General features: G+C 44.3%; 1 protein-coding gene across 1 annotated transcript in view; it reads right to left on the bottom strand.

The window, feature by feature from the left end:
• The window catches only part of ZNF827 (zinc finger protein 827), a gene marked incomplete at both ends in the record, with an annotated part of 110,596 nt that overhangs the window by 53,821 nt on the left and 34,947 nt on the right, over positions 1 to 21,828 (bottom strand). Inside the window, one exon of the mRNA XM_084266737.1 lies at positions 10,457 to 10,940. Coding sequence (XP_084122863.1) covers positions 10,457 to 10,940 — 484 coding nt within the window. The remainder of the gene's footprint in view (positions 1 to 10,456; positions 10,941 to 21,828) is intronic.

Genomic DNA, 21,828 nt, shown 5'->3' with positions numbered 1-21,828 from the left:
GTCCCTGCTCACTGCAGTGGTTTGGACTAGAAATCCTCCAAAGGTCCCTTCCAACCTTACACATTCTATGACTCTATGATTATAACTACACTAAAGCTATGTTGACCACAAATCTACCAGCACATCAGCGATACTCTGAATAAGCTCTTCATGAGATCTGGATACTCAGTTTGTCCCTGGGTATTTACAGGACATCACCTATGAGAAATTTAAAACATGGTCAGGGGACCCACAATCCAGAGGACATCCTGAAGATGTGCAGCTGGCAGAGTTACATGAAAGGGAAAAGAATCCAAGACTACTGTTCTTACTTACACTCTTGGTGCTGCCTATTCTAGCTGCTTGCCTTTGGGCAGAAAAGAGAATTAATAAATAAGGAAAGAAGGGTGGCTTCATTTCCTTAATTAACTCACAGCACATTCCTTGAACTGACCACACTTTCCAAAAATCAAACGTTTTAATTGTAGACAAATTGCAAAAACTGAACAGTTATTTACCTCATTTTTCTTCCCCAGGAAACAAAAACTCTTAAAATCAGACAACTACTGGATCAGTTTCAACTTAATTATTTCAATTAATGATTTTTTGCTTCAATTAATGGGCCTTTTTCTCCTTCTTGAAATGTACCAAAGTGGATTCAAATGTAAGTAAAGCCTAAATAGAAGGGCAAATAAAAAAAGAGGGGGGGGGGATATTGTCCAGTCTGTCAGATTCAGACATTGAAACTAGAGGGGGGAAAAAAACCCCACATCCTAAACAAAAAAACAACCTAACTAAAATCTCTACCACTCTTGCCTCTGTCCCATCTTGGATCCACAACTGTGGGCAAGATTGCTAACACATGGGAAACAGCAACTATGATGCAGCCACTAGACATATTAGGGAGAACAATGATGAGATGTAAGTAAAAGCATTGCAAATAAGGGGAATAAAAGTTGTCTGAGACCAGGTTTTTTTTAAACAAAATAAAGATTGAGGAATGTTTTAAAAATTAGAACTAGACAAGGATTAAAAAGATGATGCTGAAGTCTATTAAAGTATATTTGAACTACAAAATTATTACTACCCAGAAGGAATAACATCTTCTTTCTACATACAAAAATAGATACACATTCATATACTTAATTTGTATTTAATTTACATTCATTCCCAACTGCAATGAGAACAGACTGAAGGATGTGTTGCCTACAGACTGAATCCAAAACCCCAGCAATTTAATTCTGAAAGACACAGTGAGTGAAGAAAAAAAAAAAAGCCCAACCAATCACCCAGCAAACACAAGCAACAGGCAGCAGCCTCTCAAGCAGGGTCGATAATTCTCCATTTGTTCCACTCCACATCCAGGGGAAAAAAAACCAAAACCAACAAAAAAACCCACCACAAAAGAGATCAAAGAAGATTCCAGACTGTTGGTTTTTATCTTCCTGGCATCTGGAATCATTTGATCTATTTGGCAAAAGTAGAGGATGAAAGTTACGCCACTTTCCTCAAACTGCCAAATGCCATGAGAAAAGCTTTGGGCATCTGTCACTAGTCTGCAGCACTCAGAGAAGCTGCTAACGGCATCGGTTCACTTACAAGGATTTCTAAATGCTCAGAATGTTTATAATTGAAATGTGGAAAAATGGGCTGATTACTTCCAAGCTAAGCTCAATGTTACAAGTCACAGTGAGCAAGGAGTTGGTCACCCTGCCATCTGTCGGAGTGAAGAACATGGGAAAAATGAATCCACGACAAAAATGCTGCCACAAAACAGGCCAGGAGAAAAAGCATCTCCGGAGTGTGGGCCGTAAGAAATCACAGAATCCCAGACTGGTCTGGGTTGGAAGGGACCCCAAGGATCACAGAGCTCCAACCCGCTGCCACAGGCAGGGCCACCAACCTCCAGGCCTGGAGCTACACAAGGTTGCCCAGGGCCCCATCCAACCTGGCCTTGGACACCCCCAGGGATGGGGCATCCACCCCCTCTCTGGGCAGCCTGTTCCAGCCCCTCACCACTCTCTTTTGTAAAAAACTTCCCCCTAATATCTAATTTAAACCTTCCCTCCTTTAGCTTCAATCCATTCCCCCTTGTCCTTCCATTATCTACCCTTTTAAAAAGCTGATTCCGCTCCTGAAATGCTGGTGAAAGCACCACAATACATCACTGCACTGTGAAATTATTTTACAAGTGATGCCTGGCTACAGAGATGGGAGAGAACACACCAGTCATGGCTGAAGACAAAGGGGAAAGCAAGGACACATCCCAAAAGGCACTGCAAATCAAACTGGTCTCCATGAGATGTTGTAGGAAAACCTCCCTTTGATTCTCCTCAGAGACCCACGGCAAGAGAACCATGGCATTACTTCTACCCATGGAAGAAAAGGTCCTACTGGAGCTAGAGCATCTGAAGGAAGGGAAGACGTCCATTCCAGGGCTAAGTTGTGAGCTGCAGCAGTTAAAAAACCAAACAAGGACCTCTGACAGATCAGTTCCACAGTATTTGTACATCCCATTTCCCCAACACTGGACATCACTGTTCTGAAGGCAGCTGTGATCAATAAAGGGTACAACTGGAGTCTTCTACTATTTTCTCTCCAGCAATTGCAATGTGCAGGTTGGTGCTGACATTCTGCATGGAAAATACAGCTTTTATTTGGTAACTTTGAAGAACTGAGTAAGGGGGTACAAACACTGCAGAAGAAGCCTCTGGTGAGCTAACTGCTTTGCAAGAAAAATCTATGCAATTGGAACCTCTTGGAGAATCTCCAGACTAAAATCCAATTTGGCTTATAAATTATTTTCCAACTTATTAAATGCAGAGGCTGTCTACACTGCAAGTGGCCCAAAAGGAGAAATACTGTTCTTCTGGCAGGAGAGTCTAGCTGGTCTCTTTTTAATGCCTTCTGCCCTGGAGTATTGATCTGTCCCACAGCACCTCACGTTACCTAAACGCCCCTGGGAGTACAAACTCAATTACATCTCATTTTTAAAGTCCCCCTACTTTGCCACGAGCCAAATAAACTAACCCACAGGGCTCCAAGCAAGAGGATGGGGACTATCAATGAAAAAGCTGCTTCCGACTCAGCATTAAATCATTTCATTTTATGAAAGCAATGGAACAGCAGAGTAGACAATCATGAGGAGTATGATGATGACAAGGCTTGTCACTCCTGGGCATCCAGAGACCATTTAAACTATGAGGTCTTCCAAAGCATCTTGCTTAAGTATGTTAAAAAGTGTGTAAGCAGAGGTTAAGAAAAGGCCAACTAACCATCCTGATCTTCTCTAAAGCTGCTTTGCATGTAAGGAGCTGTAATCAAGCAGAATGAGACACAACACTGAAGAATGACTAATCCTGCTACTGTCCCCTCAAAATTTCACAATATTCTAGTCCAAATTGAACCGAGGAATTGGGCAACTTAAGGCACTGGTGGGACCACACATCTCCCCACACCCCAAGATGTCTTTTATACAGATGTTGTGGCTTTGTGTGGCTGGGTTCTGGTGGGGAAGGGGGACTGCAGGGGTGGCTTCTGCAAGAAGCAGCCAGAAGCTCTCTGCAGGCCCCAGAGAGCAAACACCAGCCAGCTCAAGGCCGGAGTCGTTGCTGACCAAGGCCAAGGCCAAGCCCATCAGCAATGGTCACAGTGCCTCTGGGAATCACATTTAGGAGAAAAAACCTTCAGGCAGCTAAATTTGGCACCGGAGAAGGGAGTGAGAAGATGGAAGGAACTGTGCAGGCACCAAGGCCAGGGAAGGGGAAGGAGGAAGCACCCCGAGTGCCAGAGAGAAAGATGCCCTTACAGCCCGTGGAGAAACCCATGGTGGAGCGGGTTTCCCCCACAGTCCATGGAAGATGATGGGGAACTGAGACCCCACCTGAGCCCATGGGGAGAGGGAGAGAGAGGGGGTAGAGGCCCACACCAGAGCAGGTTTGCTGGGGGAGCTTGTGACTCCACGGAGGACCAGGCTGAAGCAGTCTGGGCCTGAGAGACATTCTGATTTATGACTGCACCCCATAGCAGTGACCCACACTGGGGCAGCTGGGGAAGAGCTGAAGCCCTGTGGGAAAGGACTCACAGAGAAGTCTGTGGAGGACTGTCTCCCATGGGTGGGACCCTACGGTGCAGCAGGGGAAGGGAGTAAGGAATGAATCCCACACACTGCTGCTCCCCCTGGCCAAGAAGGAAAACAACTCATGAGGAACTGACAAAGTGAAAGGAGTCAAGGAGTATTTGTTGTTTGAATCGCTTGCAGTAAGGAAATTTCTTCTCTCTACAAAGGAACAGAAACAGAGAAGGAAACACCACCAGACCAACCTTCGTATTTAAGAAAACAAAACCCAGAACAAACAATCAGAGATGATTGAACTAACAGTGTCTTCAATTCCCATTTTGGATGGATGTGACAGAAAGGCCCACGAGCGAGGACTTCTGCCCAGAGAAATGGTGTAGCCAGGGAAGCAAAGAGCCCTCAGTCCAGCTTAGTGTTATACTCCAAGTATAAGAGTCTGCATAGATATTTAAACTAAATTGTAAGCACAGAGTAGGTCCAGCATCATATTCATGTCCTCTTTTAAGTTGTATTGGGCTGAGTACCCAAAAAAGCAGTTTGTCATCCTGTATTTTAAATGACTGAATTAGATCACAGTCTGCACAGCTTTACCTTGTTAAATGCTCCATATTCCTTCAAGGTGCAAACCAAGATGGGTATGATTCTAAAGGATGTTGGGAAATTGTGGATGTAAGACTAGCACTTGCTGAAAAGAGATTATAAGGGTGGTGATGTATCAGTGGCAAAGATTAGTACAAGCTTTTCTTTGCCCAAGTTTTAATTAGCCATGCTATTGCCCTGTTTTGGTTTTATTTTAAATTAAAGGTCTATATGGAATGTATGAAAACGTGAATTTGGAAAGACACTTCAAAGAGAGAACTTGATGATATCAGGGGTATTTACAGTGACAGCAGCATTCCAGAATTCACAGTATTTTTAAATTAAGACTATGGCTCAGTAATTGCCAGCCCTGTGCACTTATGTACTCTGAAATTTTACATTCTGGCATAAACTGTGAATCTTAAATATAGACAGTATGGTCTTTTCTTTGGAACCTGCTACACAAATACATCAATTACGACGACTTAATTGGACATGCTTTTATTTTATTAAAAATAGCTGTTCAAAGAGTTTGAGCCAGTCAGTTCAGTACTGTCAATGGCAAATGCTAAAGATTTTGGAAATTACTTGTGTTACCTTTAAAGAACGCAGTAATTTCCAACAGTCAAACAGAAGAAATCATTTAAGTGATTACTTAGCTTATCTACTAATATTTTGTATGTAGCTGTCTGCTGATTTACTATTTCATTATTACATTATTGGAATCAGCTAATAAAAACATGAACACAAACTCTAAGTACTGTGGACATGAATAGTGGCAGCAGATGTATCTTAAACTGGGAGAAAAGCAGAGTTTAAGAGGGCCAGCCCCAAACCCTCAGCACATTATCTCTCCTTTCTCCTCTCTGTTTTAAAGTTTTTCCATGCAAGTAACTTGGGGAACATAAAAAGAGCTGCAGAAGCAGGGTACAAGTGCTAATATAGACTGTCACAAGATGAAGAGACACGCTTCCTAGAGTAATGCACTCGGTGAAGAGAGAAGGGTGTGGGAGAGAGGCCAGCAATGAAGTATGCTTTACAATTACTGCTTCCACACAGAATTCCTTTGAGATCAATAGTGCAAGAATCCCATTCATTTTGATGGGATTCATTTATTTTCCAACGTTATGAAAAGTAACTGCAGCACAGAACGCAGGCACCGCAGTAACTTCACCAGCGCACATCAGCCGTCGGGGCGTGGATCACTGTGAATGCTGGGGGGTTATTACAAATGGAAACAAGCCTTACAAGAGGGTGGAAGGACAGCAGTGTTTCAAGAGATGTGTTGTACAACGACTGCCATTGAAATGGGGAAAGTACACACTCTGCAAATTAAGATATGAACTCAGTTACAGAGTTCCAGTGCGGAATTCACGGGCTGGGGGAAGAAAACATTCTGGCAAAGCACTGATCCAGCAAAGTACTGGGACAACTTAAAGCATACAAGCAGTCCTACTGGTGTATGAGGGGGAAGATTTGAAGGGAAAACATGCCTATGCTTAAATAGTCTTCTCCTTGTATGTTAAGAATCATCTAATTGCAGCCTTTCAGTCCCTGAAGGGAGCAGAGAAACAGGAGGGGAATCAACTTTTTTAAAGGGCAGACAATGGCAGGACAAGGGGGATGGATTAAAGCTAAAGGAGGGAAGGATTAGATTAGATATTAGGAGGAAACTCTTTACAGAATGAGTGGTGAGGGGGTGGAACAGGATGCCCAGAGAGGTGGTGGATGCCCCATCCCTAGAGGTTGGATGGGGCCCTGGGCAACCTTGTGTAGATCCAGGCTTGGAGGTTGGTGGCCCTGCCTGTGGCAGGGGGTTTGGAACTCTGTGATCACTGGGGTCCCTTCCAACCCAGACCAGTTTGTGATTCTATGATTCCAATTGCCTTTACACAATAGCCCTTTCCAAATTTAAATACAATTTCAGAGAACCCTTTTAAATTTCTTGTGAATTTAAAAGCATCTTCTACCTTAAACTAGAATGGAATCTGGAAAAAATTCAAGATTTGTTCTTATTTTTAGATTCACATTTGGTGATCTGTGTTATGCCTTATTTCATAAAACAAATAACTAAAAAGCTTTCTGGCAAGCAAGTCTAGGTGATCCTTCTCTGGCAGGGGGGGTTGGAATAGATGATCTTTCGCGGTCCCTTCCAACCCCTAATGCTCTGTGATTCCGTGAATGGCACAGAATTAGAGCTGAAGGGATCTCCAAAGGTCACCCACACCAATATTTCTCAACATCTTTAAATCCAAAGATCCCATAAGCCTTCCTGAAAAAAAAATATCAGGGGCCATTTTTTGCAGTGTCATCACAATCCAATTCTGGCCCACGCAAAAATTAGGTCTAAATTTGAACATCTGTAAATCTTTTCTCCATTCTGTTTCTCTACAGCTTGCTGCTTGGTTTTGTTCAGCTGAAATTTCTTGCAACTGCTTCTGATGTCCCGTGGTTCACTGACTGAGATACGCAGATCTAGTTTGTTCGCCTGCCTAATATGTGGTCCACCCTATGTGACAGATAGAAAATAGACAGACAGATAAATAACTAAACTCTCCAGTGGCAGAGATGCCACAATCTCTCCAGCCAAACTTTCACAGAGGCTTAACTACCTCAAACCTTTGGAAATATTTTCTTAATTCCAAGTTCAGCCCTATAGCAATATAAACCTGTTATTTATTGTCCTAATTATGATGAATCACCAACAGATTTATTTCCTTCTCCCTGCAACAAACTTTTTAATGCATTAAAGGCCTATTAAGGACTCTGCTTACTCTTCTCCACAGGCTTCACAACCTCTCTTCCTTTTATCCATCCTCACTGGACACGTTTTCTAAACTGCCAGTCATTTCTGCTTCTCTCCTTTGAAGTTTTTCCAACTGTCCACACTCTTCATAAGCCCTCGTGCCAAAACCACGGACTTTAGGAAGACTGAGGAGGCCTGTTTCCTCCTTCTCTGAGCTGTTTCTCTCTGTACACATCCCCATACAATGGCTGCCTTTTTAGCACCAATATGACATCGTTAACCCTGGTTTCTCTCCCACAGAACTGATACCCACCTAGCTGCTCCTACACCTTTTCACTGTGACTCTTCTCTTCTGACTGTGAACAAACTACTTCCAATGTCCTGTTTTCCAACCATCCAACACCCACCTCACCTAGGCTAGAAAGGTACTGCATTGCACAATCAAAACAATACTGCCAGTCAGGATCATATACACGCTTGTTATGATTCAATTTTAAAATCCCTAATAGTTAATAAACACCGATTTTATACCATCTTTCACCCTAGATGCAACAGTTAAACTTCTGGGAAGCGTAACTCATAGGTCTGAAGGGAGACAAGCCCTCCTCTGAGTCACATCCTTGGAAAAAGAAGATGCTGAAACCGCACAGAAATTAAAACCAAGCAGCTCTGAGGTCTCTCTCAGGGAACTGGAGGCATACAAACTGACACCGACCAAGAAGAAGAGGAGCAATAAACATTGGCAAGCAAAAATAAATGTTCATTTAAACCATCAATATTAAAGAAGAATAAAAGCCAAATTCTGCAAGTCTATATATCTATCTACTGCTCCTTTCTTAGCCACAAGGCCTGTCAGAGAAGGAAATTAGATTATTTTGACATCATTTGGTCTCAACAAATCTGTGCTGGCTGTTACAATTGGCATATACAATTTGAGACGTCAAAAGATTTATATCACTGAAAAGGTAGGGCCAGTAATTGAAGTTCTGATGGGCCTAACAAGAGAGTGTCATAATAAAGAAATTACTCAAAGGAACTTGCTTCAGCACAGCAAGCAGTCAAAAAAAAAATGCAGCTAATACTTAGTCAACTTGCAAAGAGAGAATTACTTCTATTCTAAATTTATGAACACTGTACAGAGAAAAGCATGAGCTAAATGTATGTAACACAATGGAAATCTCAGGAGAAAAGGAATTCCTTTCCTTTTAACATTGCTCTTCTTGTGTAGTAAACTTGGTGACTGGCAGTGCATTTTCATCCAAATATGCACACATACAAAATTACAGATACATCTCACTCCCCCAGTGACTTTATAACATGTTGCTAGGTAACAGTGCATACAAGTCAGGTTTCAAGACCTTTAGTAAGTCACCATAAAATAACTGCATAGGCCTTTTGCATGAATAATGTACATTTGGATCCTTTTTTCTGATGCCAACAGATCAGACACTGAAAACATGACCGTGTGCCAAACTGTAAACAGCTCCCCATCAACTGCTACATGAAAAACAACACACCCAATGTTGTATGTTGTCTCAGCTTTCAAGCTTCCCCCCCCCACCCCCCATTCTGCTTTCAGCTCTCAGCCTTGCTACATGCAGCTATCAGGAGCACCACCATCAATAGGTCAGTACTGCTGCTGCGAAGAGCCACTTAGTGCACAGCAACCCAAATTCAAGGCAGACATCAGAATGCCAACGTATATGGGACAGCTGTCAGGCAGCATAAGAAGTGATTCTCATATAGAGTCCAAATTCGGTACTCAATTAGAAAAATGTAGAGGTTAAAAAAATATACAAGCAAAACCAGACTCATCCTTGTTCATTATAACAAAAAATTATCATCAACAGACATATTATTTTTAAAGGAGCTTCTTCCAACCCACACAGCAAACCACTTCTGCCAGCCCATTTCACCTCCTGCTTGTTCTCAGCTCCTTTCCACTCTTCCTCCATGAAGCCTCAGGCTTGATTTCTTGTGTTTACCCATTCTACTCACAGAATTGTGATCCCAGAGGTATAAAGGTCTGGGCAGATGAGGACAGTGAGCTTTTCCAAAACAAATGGCTGTGGTTTCACTGAGGCAATAGCATTAGGATAGAACTAATTCTTTAGTTTGCCTGAAAAAATTTGCTAAAATGTAAATTTAACATTCCATTTAAAGGAAAAAGGTGACCAGTTATTCCCTATTGAAAAGGTTATCTTATATCACCAAAAACTTGCCACAGAGGCTACCATCTCCTTGTGAAACAAGTTTCTTCAGTTACATTTTTCCTGATTTCTTTCTCTTTAAGAATTAAAGGGCAAATTTGAAAATATTTAGCATAGACCATTCCTCCAGCATGTCCACAATTCTGAAGTGTTTGGTCAAATCAATAAAAGAGCAAGTCAAATAATAGATTTACCCTAAACACTTCCTCCACTCCAGCCTCACACATGAGTTCCATTCTTACAGCAATAATCTGACAGTGAGAGAAAACACCATAAACACAACTTGCATAGATCTGGATTTCAATTAAAACAGTGAAAAGAAAAAAAATAAATCAAAGCTCTCTAGGGTGAGCTTTTTTTAAGTGTTAATAACCATGAAATGCAGTAACTTTGAGCCTTCACACACATTAACTAGTTAGATCTCAAATATTACTCTGAGAGGAAGGTGACCAGTACTTTATTGGTCCTATTGAACACATGGGTAATGGCAGAAAGTTTAAAAGCTGAGTTTTCTAACATGCTAGGTGCTTGAGACCCTCCCTGACTTCCAACCAGAACTGCAGGAATTCAGTGTGCTGGAAAACCACACCAGATGAGATTTGCCAAGGTAACTGTCAGCAAACACAGAAGTCTGGATAAAAAGTTCTCACTCCCAATCCCAGCAATTAAACAGCAAAATCCCTCTCCTCTCTCACTGCTTCCCCTCTTCCTTCCATCAGGCACCTCTCCTCAAAAGGAGTAAGCAATTTTAAGTTAATAAGTTGCAATGTTTTCCTCCCTGCAATTCCATGACTTAGCAAACCCCAGACAGTGTTTGTTAGCCCAGAAAGGAGCAGCTGGTGCTGCTGCTGGCTGCTCAATTACCTGACAGCTTCATAAGAAAATCTGATGCCATCTTGACAGAGATGTCTTGGCTGAACAGTGCTGATGCTGTATTAGCCCCAAAGTCAGAGGAGTCTTTCAGCTTTGTGTTGTTGGGGGCTCTGTCAACAGTGCTAAGAGCAAAAGGTGCAGCTGAGATGCCATTGTCATCTTTGGGCTCTTCTTTCACTAGCAAAGGTGGAATGCCTCCACTAGGTTGCCCAGCCACATCAGGTGTTTTAGATACAGATGCTGATCCCGTAAGGTCAGGTCCACCTCCTTCCCTCTGTGGTCCCGGGCAGGAGTCACTGTTTAGCTGTGGTGACCCCTTCACCTCAGTTTCTGTCATTTCCTCCTTCACTTTGGATTCTGTCCTGAGGAAATGTTGATGGCAACGCATATGGAGCTTCAGGCTGAAGTGGCGCGAGGAGGTAAAAGGGCATAGCTGGCATTGGAAGGTCTCACCCCTGTCTTGGTGCTGATGAACCTGGTTCAAGAGGTGAAAGACAAAAAAGCATGTATTAAGGAAGTTACTAGTGTTACAGAAATCTCAACTCTACACTTCTCATTGTATTAAAAAAAAAAGGAGAAGAGTTAACTAATGGGTGAACTCTTCATTCTGAGCACTTGGAAGGAGGTCCTGCACTAAGAACAGTAGGATTCTCTCACACCTCGGTCGAAGAACATGAACATCAGACTCAACTGAAAAAAGAAATCAGGAACATGTTTCTGCAGCATGGAAACAGCAAATTCTGCTTGGGATCAAACAGTCCTTATAACTGCATCCTGATGACATGTCAGTGCATTAAAAGACTTCCAAGCTATAACTAGTAGCTTTCTTGATTCAAAAACAAACACCCCCCCCACTGCATGTTCTGCTAAGCATGATCATTCTGTGCAACCTCATGAATAAAAATTGTCCAGAGGAACCCAGCAAAACATCAACCTGCACAGCAACATCCACCCTTGATTCATGTGTCAGCAGAAGCACAGCACCTGGCAATACCAAGGCACTACTGAAACAGTTTGCTGCAAATTAATCCTACCAGAAAACAAACAGCTCTCCTAAGATAAAATACAACCATAAGAGATGGTGTTTGCCATTTATTCTATTTTATCAGTCAATTAATGATCACAGTTAATCTTACTGTCCTCATATTTTGACTGCAGGCTCTTTCTCACAGAGACTGTGTGCTCCAGTGCAACTACAGTGTCTGGCATCCTCAGGCCCAGTCCTGATTGCCTGTTAAAGAGACCTCACTCCATCCATCCATCACTCCATCCATCCATCCATCCATCCATCCTAGTTTATATATTATGTGAACAGACACACTCATTAATATAAACTACATACATATAATTATACAGTTTCTTGTTTAATACAGCACTGACAGAAGGAAAAATAGAGCCCAGCATAACAGTGGCAGGTATATTGTAAAGGATTTTCCCCTATAGCTTCCCAAATGAATTTTAAATCCTGGCAGTAGCACTCTGGGCTACTCCCCACAGAAAGCCTGGCAAATACATACATTTTTTTCCTTTACTAATTGATGAACATGTGATCAGGGTAAACTGGCACCAGACTGAGCTCCACACATTCGTTTTCACTTGTGACTCGAGTTGGTTGGAAACATTTCAGTGAGACAGATTTTTTGTTGGAAAAATGGCAAATTGTTGTACGCAAAATATTTCACCTGAAACATGGAGAGGTTTGATAACTCTTGGCAAATGAGGCATCATTCCCCTACCCTACTGAGTGGCACTCTACCCCCTGCTCCTGGAGCTTGGCTCAGAAGCAGCCAGCTGTGCCAGGGATCCAAGGCTTGCTGCTGTAGCCTGGGAGTACAAAAGCCCTGAGAGCTCCAGCTGTAATCAAAGCTCAGCTCTACACCAGGGAGCCTGGAAAACCCAGCTTTAGCTAAGACTTTAGCTAAGGCTTTCAGCACTTTCCAGTCTCCTGCAGAGCTGAGAACTAGATCCCCAGAGTCCCAGTGCAGATGCTGCCTGCTCCTGAGGTAACAGTAGCATTCCCCAAACACAGCTCTCTCAAAATTCAGGTTGGAGATTCTCGTGGTTGTATATCTGGCCTGACTCATTTTCTATATAGTAAGAGTAATTCTCACATTCAGCATTCCCAGCTCACAGGACCTGCAATCAGGTCTACCAAAACATGAAGCTGGGACATGTGTGACTTCTCACTCACTGGTTCTTCAAGGGCTCCACAGATGAGGTCCTAAACAAACAGTGAGAGAGAATTTCTCTTGGCCAGACGCTTTACAGAATGACATTTTCAGTGTCATATAAACCTGACATTTACAAAATGATTCTGGAATCTTCAAATTGCATCTGACAACAAAAGAATTAGAAGACCGTTAACCTAAGACAGTCTGAAAGCCAACAACCTTGTGTAAGCGCAATAAAGTCCATATATCAACAGTTCACAAGAGAAACACCAACCAGTTTGCCTGTCTACACTACTGGAAACAGGATGGTCTGTGAGCACAGCAGTATGTAAGCACTCTTCTTCAGGAAGAGCACCAAGATGTACTAATGGTAGCAAGCACTCTCACCATGGCAACTTTATCTCTTACACCCACTGGGATTCTGTGTGCCAGGGTTCCTCTCCAGGATCCCCTTCAATCAGCATTTCTCTGCCTACGTGTTGAACCACTTCTTCCAGAGGCCCCTTTATCACAGCCATCAATATGATGCCATCTGAAGGCTGTCACTGCAGCAGCTGGGTTGCACAGAGTGTGGGAGCCCACCTTCTCGTCCCGGGCGCGCGGCATGCCACCCCTGCAAGACGCGTCGGGAACGGGTGAGAACAGGGGTGACTGATTCATCCCACTTGGATTTTTCCTCGTGCCCAAAGACAGCAGCAGCAGCCCCAGTGGATTTCTCATAAAACGAAGCAGGTTTATAACTTGCAGCCAAGGAATGACAGAATTCAAATATAAATATTTAGAGTTTTGAAAGGAATTTTCAGGTCTCCAAAGTAAAACCCGTATTGAACTGCATCAAGACACATATTTAGCTCCCGATGTCCTGGGTCCAGTCCCACCATTAAGACTCAAAAATAAATAAAAGTATTCATTTTAAAATTTGAAAACTGTTAGAAATAGAAGCTAAGAATTCATGTCCCTTGAAAGGAAAAATCACAGAATCTTAGGGGTTGGAAGGGACCTCAAGAGATCATCGGGTCCAACCCCCCTGCCAAAGCAGGCTCGCTATCTCATATTACACAGATAGGCATCCAGACGAGACTTGAATATCTCCAGAGAAGGAGACTCCACCACCTCCCTGGGCAGCCTATTCCACTGCTCCGTCACCCTCACTGTGAAAAAGTTCTTCCGCATGTTGGTGCGGAACTTCCTATGCTCCAGCTGACAGCCACTGCCCCTAGTCCTGTCCCCACAGACCACTGAAAAGGGGCTGGCCAAATCCCCCTGCGTCCCAAGTCTAAGATATTTATAAACACTAATTAGGTCTCCCCTAAGCCTTCTTTTCTCCAGGCTGAACAGACCCAGCTTACTCAGCCTTTCCTCATATGGGAGATGTTCCAGGCCCCTAATCATCTTCGTTGCCCTTCTCTGGACTCTCTCCAGGAGATCCCTGTCTTTTTTATACCATGGAGCCCAGAACTGGACACAGTACTCCAGGTGGGGCCTGACCAACGCAGAGTAGAGGGGGAGGATCACTTCCTTCGACCTGCTGGACATACTCTTCCTGATGCATCCCAGGATCCCATTGGCTCTCTTCGCCACCAGTGCGCACTGCTGGCTCATAGCCAACCTGTCATCAACCAGGACCCCCAGGTCCTTCTCCACAGAGCTCCTTTCCAGCAGGTCATCCCCCAGCCTGTACTGATACAGTCGGTTGTTCCTCCCCAGGTGCAAGACTTTACACTTGCTCTTGTTGAACCTCATCTGGTTTCTCCCAGCCCAGCTCTCCAGCCTGTCCAGGTCTTGCTGGATGGCAGCGCAGTGTTCCTGCGTGTCAGCCACTCCTCCCAGCTTTGTATCATCGGCGTACTTGCTGAGGGTGGATGCTATACCCTCATCAAGATCGTCAATGAAGATATTAAACAGGACTGGACCCAACACCGAGCCCTGGGGAACACCACTAGTCACAGGCCTCCATTCAGATTCTACTCCACTGATCACGACCCTCTGAGCCCGGTCCGACAGCCAGTTCTCGACCCACCTCACTGTCCACTCATCTAACCCTTGTTCCCTCAGCTTCTCTATCAGGATGTCGTGGGAGACAGTATCGAAAGCTTTGCTAAAGTCAAGGTAGACGACATCCACTGCTCTCCCTCCGTCCACCCAGTTGGTGATGACATCATAGAAGGCTATGAGATTGGTCGAGCACGATTTCCCCTTGGTGAATCCATGCTGACTACTCCTCATAACCTTCTTCTCTTCCAGTTGTTTGGAGATGGCATCCAAAACAAACTGTTCCATCACCTTTCCAGGGACAGAAGTGAGGCTGACTGGCCTGTAGTTGCTGGGATCCTCCTTCTTGCCTTTTTTAAAGACTGGAGTCACATTGGCTATTCTCCAATCTTCAGGCACTTAAAACTACCCCTTATTTTCTCATTCGACAGCAGTTAAAGGAACCAAGAATTGCCATTCTGTGCTATTCGGAGGGAAAAGTCAAGGCAGCAACTACCTGCTGGAAGGCAAGAAACAAGAAACCCCTTAGAGCTACACACAAAGTCATGGGGAAGATTGAGTTCACAGAATATTACAATCCAGAAAGTTGCCTTCTCCCAGCTCACACACTATAGTAATGCTACCCACACCATCAGATGTCCCCTTCCATCTCAACTAGGCTGCTGATGCAAGAACCACAGACAGGAGGAGACAGGAGAGCAGCTGACAAAGTTTCCTCCAAAGCCCCCTTTGGAGCTCAGCTATTGCCAGATTTGGATCCCTCCAAATTACACTGCAATAACCCACAGTGCACAACCTGCTCATAGGGAATGGTGCCTTCAAAATCCCATAAACCTACTCTTTGACTTCTGCCAGAGACACCTAAGGACTTCTACCTCCTGAGTTTATTTCATTTGATCATGGATATTCTCCTTGACTGGGCAAAAAGTAATGGGTTATCATCTTTGTTTGAGCCCTACAGTCTTCCCAAGCTCAAATGAGAGTTTGTGGTTCCACATTTTTTTTCAGTGTACACAATTTTCAGCAGAACTACACATTCCTCAAAGTTTTGGTCCAGTTTGAGGACTTGGCTACAAACTACCAATTTTTAAAAATTGTATTTATTTCTTTCAGTTTCTCTTGCTCCCTCCTCATTTTCATAGGACAGGAATGGTTGGATTTGATGATCTTGAAGGTCTTTTCCAACCTTGCGATTCTGTAACTCCTGTCACAAGAAAGAAGAAAAGCCACTCTTTGATTTATCTTCTTGATCAGGTGCATTATTTTGATAGTATCTCCTTTCTAGACCTGCCAGTCAGCTTCTTCCTCCAAAGGGAGCCCTTGCCATCCCACTAAGTGTTTCCATTGCCAGTTTTTAGACTTTCTTCTACTACTGACACACCTTTCTGATGCAGTGGCCAAAACTGAGTATCATATATCATACATTAAAAACAACACTGTAGTATTTTCAGTGTTATTTGTTTTATTCTACAGATATTCAAATCTGTATCTACTGTACTTTTTAACCACTGCTGTGAATGCCAAGAAAAGGGTTTTCACCAAACTGCTGACAATCATACTCAGGTGTTACATCATTATGTCAGATCAGCCAGGTGCATGACCAGACTCTTGTTTCCGTGGTGCAGCAGCTTATATCTGCACTTATGTAACTTCATTTGGCTCCTTGTTTGTCAGCCAGCTTCTTTTTATTCTATTTCAAGCTTTGCCTATTCCAGTCTCGATTCACGCCCATAAGGTTGAGTCTACAATCCTCTTTCACAGAACATTAGGAACATCAGGAGTTGGAAGGGGCCTCGAAAGATTATCTAGTCCAACCCCCTGCCAGAGCAGGATCGCTCCGACTAAATCCCACAGGAACACATCCAGGAGGGTTTGAATGTCTCCAGAGAAGGAGACTCCACAGCCTCTCTGGGCAGCCTGTCCCAGGGCTCTGTCACCCTCACAGGGAGAAAGTTCCTCCTTATATTCCCATGGAACTTCCTCTGCTCCAGCTGCACCCGCTGCCCCTTGTCCTGTCTCTGGTCATCCCTGAGCAGAGCCTGGCTCCATCCTCCTGAGTCTCACCCTTTACATATTTATAACATGAATAAGGTCACCCCTCAGTCTCCTCTTCTCCAAGCTCAAGAGGCCCAGCTCCTTCAGCCTCTCCTCCTAAGGAAGGTGTTCCATTCCCTTCATCATCTTGGTGACCCTGTGCCAGGCTCTTTCAGGGAGTTCTCTGTCCTTCTGGAACTGAGGGGCCCAGAACTGGACACAATGTTCCAGGTGTAACACAATATTCCCAGTCATTGTTTTGAGCAGATCACATTTGCTAACAACTCCACAATTCTACTCTTAGCAATGGAACACCCCTCTGTAGGCCTTTTGTCATGCTTCAAATTGCTAATCCCTCCCAGCCTTTGTTTTACTGTCTATTGGTGAATTGCTAATTTGCCATACCCATTGCTTAATTTATTTGGCAGCTTCTCAGTGAGAAGCTTTGCCAAAGACTTTTTTAATGACCAAATGAATTTCAACTCATTCTTTAAGTCCATGATTTTCCTGACATGCTCAAAACATCTTAAGCTGAACACCACATGATTCTCTTTTACAGAAACCACATGTTCCTATCACACCGCATCATTCATGTCAGGGGGTTTTCTGTTACGTGTGTTGTTGATGTTCTAACATTCCTGATATCATCAGCAGTTCCTTAAATCAGCTTTTCACACTTAAAAGCAACACCCTTGTTGATTTACCAGACAGTGTGGTGCTGGCCCACGCTGATGGACCACAGTGTAGTAGTGGGTTAGCCCTGGCCAGCAGCCGAACACCACTGCTCACCTACTCCTCCCCCCCCAGGGGGATGGGGAGGAGAGCTGGAAGGGGAAATTTGTGGGTTGGGATAAGGATGGTTAACTGGGACAGCAAATAACAACAACAGTACTTGGAACATACATAACCCATCATCCCCGGAGCAGCGGCTCCTCCTCCCCAGCCAGTCCCCTCCACATACAAGCCTGATGCCATAAGGTATGCGGTACCCCTTCGGCTAGTCTGGGTCCTGCCTGTGCCCCCTCTCAGTTTCTGGTGAAAATTACCCCTACCCCACCTGAAAACCAGGATGCAGAGTTACAAACACACATGATCCAACCTAACAGGGCACAACAGGTAGTAAGGCTGAGAGAAACTGTGACACAGACATGTCCTGCACATCTGTAGTGCTGATGTGGTAGATCTTCCCTTCCTTAAAGTTGGGGTAGGGTGCTGCACAGACTCTCCCTGAGAAGGAAGAAGCAGGGAAGGATTGGCATTCACCTTTCCTTTGTGACACTTAACAGGGGAGGTTGTTCTTATTTTTTAAATCCCCAGAATAAGAGGAAACGTTTTTTTACTGAGAACCTTCATCCCTAAGCAAAACCCTAAGGGGTGTGGGATGCTGAATCCATTCACTGCTGTACTTGTTACTGGGGTGTCAGTCTCTACTTGCTTTCTGTGACCTAATTTATCACTTTTTAATTTGCCTACTATAGTTTTTATTTTCCTCACCAATTTACAAGTGGATTAACATTTCCATGACGGAGGGGCATCTACTTCAGGAAGGACTCCTATCACCAGCTACTACAAGCCAGTCATTTAGCCAAGCCTGCCTACCCACTGATTTTTTTCAGTTTGGGTTTGTTGGGTTTTTTTTTCAAGTCTCCTTTAGAAAGATGCCTTCTTCTGCAGCTGCATTTGGATACACTTGAGAATTCTCCATTTTGCATCTCTCATGTGCCCTCTGCTTTTTCACTTCACGCTCTTGTCTGACAAGTTCCCTCCTTTTTAAAAGGCTGCACTTTCAAAAGTTTAGTGCTACAGTGCTAGTTTTGATATGATCCTTCCCCTCAGGACACATACATTATTTATATAGTATTTTCTTTTTGAAACTATTTCCTTGCTTTGCTTGAAAGCAAAGGGGGGGGGGGGGAAAGACTCTCTGCAGGGCTGGACTGGACTAGGTGTTCCAAAAATAATATTTCTTAATTTTTTTTTTCTTTAACATTTAAAGTATCAATGCATTTCCTGTCTCAGCCTTGTCTCCTATGCAAAAAGTGACAAGATTAAAAGGCAGGTATTTGAAATCACTTGTGGCACCTGTCTGAGTCTCAGGGCACGGGTTCTGCTTGTTGAAAAGCCGTGTGAGTTTGCATTCCTCCCCTCGGATGAGGGGAGGTAATGGAATCACAGGCACCTTCCCAGGCTCTGCAACGTTAGCTTCAACCAAACCAAAAACCCTCCCATGAAACACAGTCAAACTCCTTCTCCCCATATGGTGAAGATGCTTTAAAATAACCTGTCCTCCGCTTCACCAAGATGGATGAGGAGTGTTCATCCAGTTGTCTGACCCCAGCTGGGAAAGAAAGACGGAAAAGCAGATTGCCAAGGGGTAGGGAGCATCTGGCTACATTCTTCTGGGCCATCCCTTATTCCCACTATCGTCTAATTAATAGCTTCTCCCTAATCAGGAGGCTGATTATAGCCCTCTTCATATCACACAGTAATATTAATCTGAGATCTCACTACCCAGTGCCTCTCCACAAGCCACAGAAGCAGGAAGGCAGCGTGGCTGAGCTCCCCGTGCCTTGCCTGCCATTGCAGCTAACCTCCTCAGTAAGCTTCACCTTCCCTTTCCTCATCTGCTGTCATCCCATCATGCTTCTGTACCTGTGCACAATGCCAACCTCCTTCTCCACCACTAGAAGAACTGGCTCACCCATTTCTGCCTTATGTCTATATAGCAGCAACGAGGAACATTTATAGATATTATTGTTGGCCATATGCTCCTCTTCCTCATTCCCCCTTCCAAGTGCTCAGGCTAATATCCTGTTGCTTTCTTGGAACCTATCTGTATGATCTCACAGCCTATCCATCCACAAATTGCTGAGGGAGATCTGTGCATGATCCAAAGACACCAATTGGCCAAAGTCTGACTGATGCCTGTGGTATTGCTCTAAGGTAAATTTAATCCCTATTTCCCTACCAGGAAATACAGAAAAGCCAGCATACATCTTGCTGAACTACACCCTCCCTTTCCACTGCTTTCTGCAGAAGTAACAGCGGATACTCTCAAGAAGAAAGTAACATATTCCAACGAAACAGAGAAGAAATCAAGCACTACCCTTGTTGCCTGCTTGGACAAGAGACCTCAGTTACCCATGCATTTTGTCCAGCTTCATATTCAGTACTCTCAGCACCCCTGGAATCCACACCATGGTACCAGAATCAAGTCCTGTGATGCTACTCGTCGACCATTTGGCCAACAGCAAGGACACCACGAGCCAGCAGCGAGCCCAGGCAGCCAGGAGGGCCAACCACATCCTGGGGTGCATCAAGCATGGCATGGCCAGCTGGGCCAGGGAAGGGACTGTTCCGCTCTGCATTGTGCTGGTGCAGCCTCACCTCAAGTACTGGGTGCAGGTTTGGGCACCATAGTACAAGAGGGACACTAAAATATTGGAGAGTGTCCAGAGGAGGGCATTGAGGGTCTGGAGGGGAAGTCTTACTAGGAGAGGCTGAAGTCCCCTGGGTTTGTGCTGAGGGGAGACCTCATCATGGTCTGTGGCTTCCTGATGAGGGAAAGGGAAGGGGCGGGCACCGATCTCTCTTTGTTGGCCAGCAATAGAACCCGAGGGAACAGCATGAAGCTGTGCCAGGGGAGGTTTAGGCTGGATGTCAGGAAGAGGTTCTGTACTGAGAGGGGGGTCGGGCACTGGCACAGGCTCCCCAGGGAAGTGGTCACAGCCCCGAGCTGGGCTGAGCTCAAGAAGCGTCTGGACGATGCGCTCAGTCCCACGCTCTGACTTGGCTGGGCCTGTGTGGAGCCAGGAGTGGGACTCGACGGTCCTTGGGGGTCCCTCCCAGCTCAGGAGATTCTATCATTCTGTGATACCCCCAAGATTCCCAGGAATGAGGGCCAAAAATTGTTCTTAATGCAGGTACTATAATCTGTCTCCAAAAGAGACTAAAAAAAAAACTCAGTACTGTGACTACTTCAGGGTTTTTCTAAGGTGCCCCCCACTGTGGAATCTAAATGCCATATAACAGTCACAGATAACACCACGTGCCTTCAAAGGCTGATTGCTCAGCTCCCCTTGTTCATTGTGTGTCTGTGTGGAAACTTTCCCTCTGCTTCCCTTCTTGCCTTTCACTTCCTTGCCTCCAGTTGTGAGTTGGTCCTGGCCAAGTGCCGTTACTGGAAGAACGCTTCAGCAGCACATGATGGGGGTAGCAAATGGAGATCTGAGTATGCTGAGGGCTGGGATCAATCCAGGTCTCTGTTAAGAGTTTCTCTAGCAAGGGACAAGACACTAAAAATGCTGGCAATGTTGTATTCTGGGCCAATCAGCTTGACATGTTATAATTACCATAAAATTACACAGTATTTATATCATATAGTTATTATTCATTAACCTAAAGATACACACAATAAGGCAGGCCCATATGGAGACAAACACAAATTGCTCATGGAAATTAAATCTCTAAATGACCAGTTTCAATGGAAAATGCCTATAAGAACCTAGGAAAAAGAGGGGATGCTTCAGATAGGGGCTATGCTGCCTAGGAGGCAACAAAGAGAGCACTATTAGATTTTGAGAACTGCAGCTGGACAGAACACCTAAATAGGTTTTGCCCATCATTTTTATCAACAGAATATGACACATGATAACCAAAGTGAAATGTAAAGAAAATAAGCTTAGCTTGTGATAGGAGTAAAGTGGCTTATAATGAATGACCAACACCAGCCTAGTACCCTGATCTTGAGTAGTCTTTTTGGTTTTGAAAATGCCTTCACCTACAGCCACAACTGACCCATGGAAAGGGAGGGATGGAGAGGTAGAGTCAGCTCTACCTTCGTGGGCTGCTCACCAGGAAAGAGGTTAAGGCCAGTGCCCTGGATAGAGTTAATCTTCTTCCTAGCAGCTGGCATCATGCTGTTAATTTGGATTTAGGATGAAAATCATATTAATAATATGCTGATGTTTATAGCTGTGGCCAAGCAGTCAAGGACTTTTCAGCTTCTCACACAACCCAAGCCACCAAAGGGATATTCCACACCATATGATGTCAAGCTCTGTATGTAACTGGGGAAGTCAGGCATGAGGCAGTGTGGCTCAAGAACTAGCTGAGCATTGGCTAGAGGTGGTGAGCAACTGTGCTATGCATCACTTGCTTTGTATA

The sequence above is a fragment of the Gallinula chloropus genome, assembly GCF_964237585.1.
Source record: "Gallinula chloropus genome assembly, chromosome: 7".
NCBI lineage: Eukaryota > Metazoa > Chordata > Aves > Gruiformes > Rallidae > Gallinula > Gallinula chloropus.
Note: the sequence above shows the minus strand (reverse complement) of the source record. Positions and strands in the feature narration are given on the sequence as shown.